Source organism: Lacerta agilis, chromosome 8 (assembly GCF_009819535.1).
Source record: "Lacerta agilis isolate rLacAgi1 chromosome 8, rLacAgi1.pri, whole genome shotgun sequence".
NCBI lineage: Eukaryota > Metazoa > Chordata > Lepidosauria > Squamata > Lacertidae > Lacerta > Lacerta agilis.
Window position 1 is genome coordinate 20556990 of NC_046319.1, and position 11338 is coordinate 20568327.

Below are 11338 nucleotides of genomic sequence, written 5' to 3' on the forward strand. Positions count from 1 at the left end.
GGGGAGCCAAATGGAAAAAAAGGGAAGCAAACTCCAATTTCCCTTTTGTTGCAAACCCTGGGAGATAGGAGGGAGGCAGACACCACATAACTCATGGGGGGGAGGTGTTTCTTCCTGTCTCTGCTGTGTGAGCTTCCTCAGTGTGGGCCTGGAGCGTGGCGAGTCTTGCTGTCCAGAGATTCTTTGAGACACTGTAAGGTAAGAGAGAGGCGTTCATTGAATTATTTCTCCTTGCATTTGAGATCAGCCTTTGGTGGGGTGAGGAAGTGATGGCTGCTGTCCAGAACATCTCCAGAGGGAGATCCAAAGAGGGCACTGGTAGATAGGAAGCTGCCTTGCCCCAAGTCAGACCACTAGTCCATCTAGCTCAGTATTGTCTACACTGATTGGCAGCGTCTCTCCAGGATTTCAGACCAGGAGTCTCTCCCAGCGCTACCCGGCAATGCAGGAGATTGAACCTGGGACCTTCTGCATGCAAAGCAGATTCTCTACCACCAATGACTACAACACTAAAGCACACAGAGCAGCACCATGCTAGAATCTCTCTGTGTGTGTTGTTCATACAGGAAAAGGGTTTCTATAAAGCATGGCTTTCTAAAATGGAAATGCCAGCACTCTGAATTCAGCCCCAAAGCAAATTGGCAACCAGAAGGGTTCTCTCGGTGATGGATTGATATGATCCAAAAGGGTAGCACCAGTTTAGAAAGGAGAAAGCTAGTTCAGCAGAGGACAGATAGCTTGTGTGAGGATCCATGCTTCATTTCATCCAGCAGCATCAATAACCCTTTGGATGTCACTGCTGTGGTCAAGAAAAAGGGATGAGACTCTGGAGAGGCTTATTTTGCAAAGCTGGGTTGGCACCAGGGAATTGATGTGCGTGGGAAGAGATTTGCTCTACAGACAATGCCGGCTCCTAAATAATAGGAACACAGGAAGCTGCCTTAGAGCATTAGTCCATCAAGCCTATTAGTGTTCACACCGACTGGAAACCATTCTCTAGGGTTTCAGGCACATGGCATTCCCAGCCCTACCCGAAAATGCCAAGGATTGAACCTGGGACCTTCTGCATGCAAGGCAGGTGTTCTGCCACCAAGCCGCAGCCTTTCCCAGTCAGAGTACTGAACTAGTTGGAGGAAGCACACCTGCAGACCCTCCAAGAGTCCCTGTTTTCCAGGAACAGCCCCAGATTTACAGAAGCCGTCCCGGTTTCTGATTTGATCCCAGAATGACCCACTTTTTCTTATAACGTCCCTATTTTCATCTGAGAAATGTTGGCGGGTATGTGAGGGTATTCTTCTTGATGTTAAGTTGGAATCTCCTTTCTTGTCATTTGAAACCACTGGTTCAGCTCCTACCCTCTGGAGCCACAGAAAACATGCTTGCTCCATCTTCCGTGTGACAGCAGCCCTTCGGATATTTAAAGAGGACTATCATATCTCCTCTCAGTCTCCTCTTTTCCAGGCTAACCCTAAGACCCCTAAGATCCTTTTCACATGCACTGCCATCAAGGCAGGTGTCCCCCATCCTATATTTGTGCCTCTAGTTATTGCCTTTGTGCATTGCTGGTCTCCCAGCTGGATGCTCTTGCTTTCTCCCTTTCCCTTTCCAGGATGCTGAGTCCCAAGAGGTTGGCATGGACGATGCTGATGTGCCTGAATGCAGCCTGGCTGGCTGGTGCTGACACTTGCCGGGGGCCCCAGCTCATCCCAGGGACTCCAGGCATGCCAGGTGCCCCGGGCCCTGATGGCCGTGATGGAGTGCCAGGGAGTAAGGGTGAACGAGGTAAGGGGCAGGTTGACTTGGTGGGGGGCATGGTTCCTTTCTCACTATGGTTCTCGTCCACAGTGCAACGTGAGCATCTGAGCTGGAAATCTGTCCCAACCTATCAGGGAGCCAATCTATTGCATGATGGGGAGCAAGTGTGGTGGTGGGGAGATGGCAGGGAGTTTTGAGGAGGGGTCCTTACCAATAACCCTCTGTTGAGAAGGGCATGCTGGTGGCGATTTCCCAGAAGCCACATTCTCTCAACATCACAGGAGCAGCTTGAGATAGAAAGAGAGAGTTGTATCCAACCAAGTCCTACTCAGAGACAGTGCAGACCCCATTGCAATTAAGAAACCTATGTGAGCCATGCACATTAATTTCAATGGGTTTACCCTGAGTAGGGTTAACATTGGCTAAAATTATTTTTTTGAGAGCTCTCGGCTCAGCTCTAATTTATCGATTAGTGGGGTTGGGAGTTCCACATACAAACAGTTCCCTTCTTTATGACATCGATACCCCACCTTTCCTGCAAGGAGGCCAAGGCAGTGTATACAATTTTCACCTTCCCCATCTTATCCTCACTCACTCACACACACACACACACACACAAAAATCCCATGAGGCCGGTCAGGCTAAGGGTGCCCAGTAACAGGACCAAGGTCACCCAGCGAACTTTGTTGCTGAGTGGGGATTCAAATGCTGGGCCAGGCCTGACCAAGTTTATAACACAGGTTTCTCCATACACACCACACCTCTTATTGGGATTGTGAATATTGTGCATCTGGAAGCCGTTGGATGAATGAAAACTGGCTCTTGTGTTGGAAAAAAAAATCCAGTCTAAAAATATGGTTCAAAAGCTTTACTTACAGAACTTAACACCAAACAATTTAAAATGATAAAACATTCATAATTTCTTATACTGATCCCAGCAAAAGACATAATGTCATAGATTACAAATATCTTGAATTTTGAGCTTAAAATCTAAGCTCTATCTCTTCTCCATTGCAGCCTCCATTAGCCTCAGGCTGTTTGCTGGAGACAGAGATTCACATGTCCATTCTCTTCACTAGCTTGGAACAAAGAGAGCACTCCACCCGAGAGGGATGCCTACAGATTAGCATATGCATAGACCTGTAATACTCTCTCTTTCCTGTGACTTTAAGATACAGTTCCATGTTGCAACTTTAAGATACAGTTCCATGTTACAACTCCATTAATGATTAACCTGTCAGGCTCTTCTTCAGCTTCAATGTAAATTGCCATGCTTTTACAGTGTTTCACAGTGCTACAGAGGCACATTATAGATTTGTTTTCCATTTCAACGTACATTAAACAATTCTACTTAACACCTCTGCCTTCTTCTTTCCTACTTCTCATAGGTCCTCCTGGGGGTGTTGAAGCAAACAGGGATTCTGGGGAACCAGGGGAGCCAGGAGAGCCTGGTTACCCTGGCAAAGTCGGGCCCAGAGGACCAGCAGGGTTCAAAGGCCCCCCAGGATCTCCTGGCCCACAAGGAGCCAAAGGAGAATCTGGTGACTACAAGACCTCTCTCAAATCTGCCTTCTCGGCCTCCCGGGGAATCTCCATGCTGCCGCGGCGTGCGCAGCCCATCCGCTTCGACCGCGTCCTCACCAACGTCAATGGCCACTACGAGAGCCGCTACGGGCGTTTCGTCTCCAACATCACCGGGATTTACTACTTCACCTACCACGTAACCTCCCGGGGCAACCTGTGTGTCCAGATCAAGAAAGGCCAAGGCAGCCGGGGAGAGAGGGTTGTAGCCTTCTGTGACTACGTCTACAATGCCTTCCAGGTGACCACGGGCGGTGTGGTTCTCCGTGTGCAAAGGGGCGAGTCAGTCTGGTTAGAGCCCACAGAGAAAAACTCACTCATCGGGGGCACAGAAGGAGCAGACAGCATCTTCTCCGGGTTTTTACTCTTCCCCGTTTAGCTAGAGGAACCCCAGGACCTGGTTTCCTGCTTGCTCTCTCCACCAGACTCCACCCTCGGCTGCAGGTCAGGTCTTTGGAAACTGCCGGCCAGGGATGGAGCACTAAGTATGGGAACTGCAATGCCCTTGCCTCTCTGAAATGGTGCAGCCTTAATGGGTGATCATTGATAGGTTCTTTCAATAACCACTCAACCTTTTTCAAACCCCTTCCCCCCCCCAAAAAAAAATCCCATCACAAGAGGTCTCTGCGATAACTTTGTGAACAAATAAACAATCGCTTGTGCTTTGGTTTGGAGAGTTATTGTCAATTGCATCAGGAAGGATGAGAGACATTGCTTAGTTAGTCACCACGAGGTGGCAGCAGATACCTAGGGATAGCTGACCCCACTAGCTTGCTTTCTAGCAAGCTTTGGCCAGGAAGAAAGTTTCCAAGAAAAGGAATTTATATACTCTAGATCCTGACATAAAACAGTACTATGGCTGGGGTGGGGGAAGCCTTTATTTCTTTTAGAGCTGTCACAAAACCCACTCCTCCCCCCTCCAAAAAAAAAAAATCCCTGATCCCCCTTCCTAGATTCACTGCCTCACTTTCAGCCAGTGAATTTCGTGGGAAGCACGTTTTTGCAGTTCCTTTCTCTGAAGGGTCTGAGTGCGTTGTTATTCCGGATAAGGACGTCCGCAAAGTTCAATCAAGCGGGGCTTGGAAACCAACTTTCAGAGGTTCGTTAAAATTGACCTCAGAACCAAGGGAAGCTTAGAAAAGTAACTAAGATCACCTCTGGCTTTGGTATTGATTGGCATCTGAGAAGTTACCACCACCGACCCAGCACCCAAACCCCGTCTCCAAAGCTCCTGATCCAAACACACTCCCATTCCCTTCAGGGAAGAACTGTACCTCAGTGGTCAAACATCTACTTTGCATGCAGAAGGTTCGAACTTCGATCCCCAGCATCTCCAGGTAGAGAGAGAAATGTGCCTAAAATCCCGGAGAACTGCTGCCGGTCAGAGTAGACAGCACTGAACTAGATGAACCAAAGGTGTTACTCCATATAATGCAGCTTCACATTTTCCTATTCTCCCTTTCCTTATAGTTCGGGGGTGGACAATGTTTGGTTTGTTGGACAAACCTGCCCCCCCAGGTTCTCCAATTTGGCTTTACAAAGCCATTTCTCTCAAACCACACCCACCGGCCCCATACCTGTTGTCATATTATCTATTTATTTGTTTATTGCATTTCTGTGCCGACTTTTTTTCTCCAAGGAGCTCAAGGCAGCGTGTGTGGTTTTTAAAAAGCAAGCCCCATTGAATTCAGTAGAACTTCCTTCCTAGTAAAAATGCACACGGTGTATCAGCCTTCATTGAGAATTTCAGCATGGTTCTCCTAATTCAACACGGCCTAGAAATCCCCTCACAGAGCCACAATTCCCAGAGTTCCCTGGGAAGAGGGATCGATAAACCACTCTGGGAATGTTAGCTCTCGGAGGGGAACAGAACAACTCTCAGAACCCTTAACAAACTACAGTTCCCAGGATGCTTCCGGGTAAGCACCCTTGACTGTTTAAAGCGACCCAATACAGCTTTAAATGTATGGTGCAGATGGGACCATTGTCACCCTTGGGGTGTTGCTGGGGGTGGCATTTTCCTGGCTTAGGTCTCGCTTCATCTCCCTTCTTCTTTCGGCGCTACTGCCTGCAATGAATCCCTTTTCTCACACCATTGTTCTTCTGGTCATCAGGGCTAAAGAGCTGCTCCACTATGGACCAGCAGGGAAGGGGGTGGGGAAGAGAGAGAGGAATTGGGTTTGGTTCACATTTCCATGCAGCCCTGCATGCTTTCCACTTCCTGAAGCAGCACACAAACTGAAACCCATCTCTCCTTCAAAATCCAAAGCTCTCCGAATTTTGTAATTTAGTTCATCGACTAAAGCATGGGGGGGGGGTGTGTATGTGTGTGGAAGTGTGCATAAGAAGACATTCATTAATAAGAATAACATGCAAAAATGCATATATTAATGGAAGTGCTAAAATTGTGCTAAAATATGTACAGTGGTACCTCGGGTTACAGGCGCTTCAGGATACAGACTCCGCTAACCCAGAAATAGTACCTCAGGCTAAGAACTTTGCTTCAGGATGAGAGCAGAAATCGTGTGGTGGTGGCACGGCAGCAGCAGGAGGCCAATTTAGCTAAAGTGGTACCTCAGGTTAAGAACAGTTTCAGGATAAGAATGGACCTCCAGAATGAATTAAGTTCTTAACCCACTTTTCTTTGGAACTACACACTAAGATTCATAAAGACTTTTTAAAAAATAAAATAAAATACAAAGTGTTGCAGAAATGTGGGAAATGTAAGTTGAGATTGGGGGAAAAACAGAAGCAGAGAAACAGAAATTGACAGGTTTATCAACCCCTCACTGGGAGAGTCTTTCCGAATTTCACTTCTGGGGATGTAAGGCTGTTTGTTCCTGGGGGTGCCTTCCTTTCAAAAGGGCTGAATGAAAGAGCCTCTCTTGCAATGGGGTTCAGGGGGGTGTATTTCGGCCCAGTCTCATCCCTTGGTTCCAGGATGAGACAACAGGGTGGGAGGTTGCAGAGAGAGGGGCCAAAGCCACAATCATCTCCCATTTTCCTGTGCATGCCGATTGCGAAGATGGACATGGAGGGGTTAATCCAGGGACGACACACTCCCTTGCACACACACACACACACACACACACTCGCCCGCCAAGCCGCTTCCTTATGAAAAGCAGGCTTTGTGGGTCTTAAGGAGCGTTGTCTCTCTGGGAACGAGCACGCCTGTGTGTTCCAGATATTAAATTACTCATAAAATATTTGTCCTGTCCCTGAGGCGGTTCGCCAGCCCTCACCGGCCACCGCCGCTGACGTGCTGCTGCCTGTCACCTCCTGCCCTGAGGTCAATCCTGCTAAATTGAAAGCAACATCTTCGAATAGGAAAGCCGGCCTTGGCCAAAATCAGCTTCCAGTGGGGGTATTTGGAGAAGGGGAGGGGAGGAACGCCAGACATCCTTCGTGACTGCTCCATTGCTTGCATGGATAGGCCTGCCCTGCCAGGCCACCGAACCTTTGCTTCTCTGTGTGTGGAGGAACAAGGGAAGGACCATCAGGAGAACTTCAGCATCAGGTTGCCCTTCAATAGACACGCAAACCGCATCACTAACTGGCCAGAGCTTTGACCGCCAACTGGGAGCCTCTGAGGCCCATTGCACCGGCAGAGGCCATCTGTGACCTAGAATCTGCCACGGCTGCCAAGGCGGGATAAAGGGTGGCTGCTCTCCCTAGGCCGAGGTTACCATGGGGACGGCCAGAGAGCAGCGTGCCTGGCCTGCGTTCAGCTCCAGGCATCCCTACCCAGCATGCCTTGCTGTCAGCCCCAACTCCTTCCGCTCTGTTTCCTTTGAGGCCTTCACATCACCATGCTGGCTTCCCCTCTCCGTACAAATGGCACCCTTTGTCCTTGCAGGAGGGGCTGGGGAGGGCAGGACCCGAGTGGCCCCCCAAATGTGCCCTCTCATCGACTGGACGGGCTGCAGCAATGGGGATGGGTTTGCCAACAGTGAGAGTGCAAACAGGTGGGGAGTGAGGTTCGAATCCTGCGATGCTGTTGAAATCTGAGCCTCCATGCTTCGTCGACCAGACCACAGCTGCTGAGGCTCCATCCGCCTTGTGAAGCAGCATTGTACCGCTTTAAACAATCAAGGGTGTTAAGCAGGTTTCGCAACAGCTTCTTCAGTCCATACTACTCTATACTCAACATGATACATCAAGAATATGAGATCTTCACAGGCACAGCGTGTTGAGTTTTTAGTAGCGTGGACTGAAGAAGCTGTTGCGAAACCTGCTTAACATCCAGAGTACAGGTCTTCTGATCAATTGTACTACTTTCACCAAGGGACGGTGAGGAGGTGCTTGTCTGCAACCACTACTCATGTATGACCCCTGCCTCTATATATGGCTATGTGAAGAATCCTTTCTTGCGACCGTTCCCACTTACAAGACATTGCGCTTCCAGTATAGAACTATCTGCAGAACGATTTGCTTGTTTGCACTGTGCTATGACACTATTATTATACACATTATTGGCAGGGAGTTGTTAGGAGACATGGCTACATTTCCCAGATCCATTCATTTAACAACCAGTCACTCTTCCCAGCACCCTTAAACTGTGAGGTTTTTTAGAGACGCAAGATGGAGCAAGCTTGTTTTCTACTGCTTCAGAGCATAGAATCCGAATCGGTGGATTCACAGCAGCCAACCCAATGCCTTGTAGGAAGACCAAAAGCAGGACCCACCCACCCCAAGGCCACAAAAGTAATTCAGCCCAGCAGGGATCTTAATCTGGCCTGCTCGGCTACTTTCACCGAACCCCACCCACCTGCCTCACCCATGACATCAGGTGTGAGGCGGGTGAAGGCGTGGCTCCGATTGCTTCGAAGCCTGTTTGCAAATGGCTTGTTTTGAAACCTCTTGCAAAGCAACTTTGAAAGCCAGCCCCCTCCAAGTTACCGGCTGACTGACCACTCTCACCTGTCAAAGTTGGCCCTGAAAGGTGGGGAAAGGAAGGAGGCAGCCAGCCAGCCAGATCCAGTTACCCATGCCTGATTTAAATTGTTTCTAACACTGCTTCACGTTAAAATGAAAGAAAGTTGTAAACCCCCTATCCTTAAAGCATCAAACGTAATGTTACAGAATATAAAAAACCCATTACAAACGAAAATCAAATACAGTAAAGATTTGCTTGTGAAGAAGCGAAATTAACAGAAAAGCAACATATATCCCCATTACAAATGAAAAATCAAACACAGAAATACAGTTTTTAAAATCCCACTTATAAAGCAGCCAAACATTAGAACTTCCTGCTGGAACAATAATGGGGACAGATTGTCCCAGAAAGTCGTGTGAGCTCCCCCAGTGGAGGCTTTTAAGAGGGGTGCCCACATGTTGCATTCAACAAGTGCACAACCTGTGCGCTTGTGTACACAAACAGATACTTGAGCTGTACACTCGTACAGTTATTGATATGTAGCAGTCAAGGAGTGTACAGTCTGTGTACATGCCTACAAAGGAGCTGAACCATCCAAACAGGTAAGTGTGCACACATTCGCACAATCACTTGCCCATGTTTAGAGGCAGCTTGTACCTGTGTGCATTGTGAATAGAATCAGAAGCTTTATCGGAGATACTGTAGCAGCAGATTTCCTGCATTTAAAGGGGGCCAGGTTAGATTATTTTTGATGTACTTTCTAATGACATCATTCTGTTCTAATAGAAGCCCCCCCCCCGAAATGCTGATGGAGGCTTTCCCCCCCCCCAGACAGAGACATTCATTTCCATTTATGGAAGCAATTTACCAGCTCCACTGACCTAGAGTGATGTATAAACACACCACTAAAACAAAGCATTTGTTTGTTTTTAAAAGCCCTGAATATCAATTATTCAATTTCAAAACAACTAACAGGAAGAAACAGTCAAGAAGAAGATGAACTGGCTGATCCTTGAATAATAAGCTGCAGAACCATTGCTTTAAAACCTTAGTAAATATAAAAGTTTTTATATGGCACCTACATGTTGTTAATGAATGAACTTCCTGATTCTGCAGCAGAGCTGCCACGTCCTTTTCTTGGTCACTAGGGATGGGGCAGGAATTTGATTCACGCTTGAAGCCAAACCTGACAGCTAATTCACGCCATTCAAAACAATACGCAAAACGAAACACAGCCATGCTTTGAAATTCACGCATCTCTACATTTTTCAGTGCCTTTCTCCAGCCAAGATACGCATGTGCTAGGGAGAAGCGTGCATAAAAATGCATATATTTGTGAAAATTGCATTCTGTGGGGGTGCGGGAAAGTGCTTTGCAAAAACGTGCTCATTGGGCAAAAATGCATACAGCAATACTGTATGTATGTTAGGAGAAATCTGCACTAAGATGCTGGTGATTGTTCACACCCACGTTGTCCCTCTGACTGATTGGGGCCTGAGCCTAGCCCCCCCCCCTTCACCTCTGAAGTTCCAGGTATCTGATACTTGGAGCAGGAAGGAAGGAGGAAGAAAACTCCCTGCAGAAACGCCAGTGGCGGAATGGTAGAGCATCTGGTTTGCATGGAAAAGGTTCCAGGTTCAATCCCTGGCATCCCCAGTTAGGACTGGAAATGTGCCCTGCCTGAAAACCTGCAGAGTTTCTGCCAGTCAGCGTTGATAATACTGAGCTAGATTGACCTGTGGTCTGACTCAGTATAATGAAGTTTCCTTTGCTCCTTGGTTGCAGATGTTCCTTCTGTAGCCCAAGGCCACCAGTGTGGTACCTACCAGATATTGTTGAGCTCCAACTATACATATATATATATATATATATATATATATATATAGAGAGAGAGAGAGAGAGAGAGAGAGAGAGAGAGAGAGAGAGAGAGTGAGAGAGAGAGAGAGAGAGAGAGAGAGAGAGAGAGAGAGAGAGAGAGAGAGAGAGGTGGTTTTTCAGATTAAAATTTTACAGTCACATATCGAACATACAACATAAAAATGAGATTCCAAGTTATCTCTTGGACTTCCCCCCTCCCCTTTGTGAGTCCTCTTGTTAATCATTTCCTCCTGCATCTTTCATGATAATCCAAATCTTTTACATCTCCATTGTGTCCAAAATTCACCATTAAGCTTCAAGTGATATTCCAATCCTACTAACGATTTTAACTGGTTTTTAACGATTTAATTGGTTTTTAAGATGGGTTATAAATTTCCCCCATTCCTTATTAAAATTTTGGTCTCCCTGATTTCTGATTCTTCTGGTCGCTTTAGCCATTTCAGCATAATCCATCAACTTGATCTGCCATTCTTCTCTGGTGGGGACTTTATCTCCCCCCCCCCATCTCTGGGCCAATAACATCTGTGCAGCCATAATCACATACATAGTCTTTTCTGCTGCCTTGGGATTTTGAGCGCCAACTATCAAGAGCCCTGTCCATCATGGCCAATGCTCAGGAATGACGGGAGTCAAAGTTCAGTGAAATGTAGAGGGCTACACCTGCTTTAGCCGATGGTTGATCTCCTCCTTCCCACGATGTTCTCCCTAGGCGGTAGGTAGTGTATCATCCCACTGACCTTTGCTCTCCTCATTGATAAAAACACATAGGAGCCAACTTCTAGGGACCGTTTGGGCTGAGGCTCCCCCCAAAAAAAGTTGTTGGGCACAAACATTCAAATGGTGCGTGCACACTGTGTCATGTGATCAATTATGTGGGGCGGAGCTTTCCTGGGCCCCCACAATAAGTTTTTCAAGTTGGCACACCCGTAAGAACATAATGAAAGCCTGCCTGCAAGATCATGTAAAGGAGAACCATCAAGTCCAGCATCCTGTTCTCACAGTGGTCGGCCAGAAGCAGCACCTGAGTGTAACAGGTTCGCCCAAACTGGGATTCAGTACTCAGATGCATCCGGCCTTTAACAGCAGAGGGAGAATGTGGGTATCATTGTAAGTAGCTGCCGATAGCCTAATCTTCCTTGAATTTGTCAAATCCACTTTTGAAGTCAACCAAGTTGGTGGTCATCGTTGCCTCCTGTGGGAGAGTATTCCATAGTTTAACTCTGCACTGTGTGAAAAACCACTTCCTTT

At 47.4% G+C, this 11338-nt stretch overlaps 1 protein-coding gene across 1 annotated transcript; it reads left to right on the top strand.

Annotated features, from left to right (window-relative positions):
* C1QB (complement C1q B chain) lies at positions 1-3930 on the top strand. The gene is made up of 3 exons (XM_033156456.1): positions 1-198; positions 1610-1782; positions 3144-3930. Exons 2-3 carry the CDS (start codon positions 1611-1613, stop codon positions 3713-3715), a joined length of 744 nt encoding a protein of 247 aa, XP_033012347.1. The 5' UTR covers positions 1-198; position 1610; the 3' UTR covers positions 3716-3930.
* The last annotated feature ends 7408 nt before the right edge of the window (positions 3931-11338 follow it).

Bases quoted from the DNA above. Each gene is read 5' to 3' on its own strand.
- C1QB (XM_033156456.1), top strand. From the start codon at position 1,611: ATGCTGAGTCCCAAGAGGTTGGCATGGACGATGCTGATGTGCCTGAAT. The intron at 1,783-3,143 runs GTAAGGGGCAGG...TACTTCTCATAG, and splicing joins AGGGAGTAAGGGTGAACGAG to GTCCTCCTGGGGGTGTTGAA.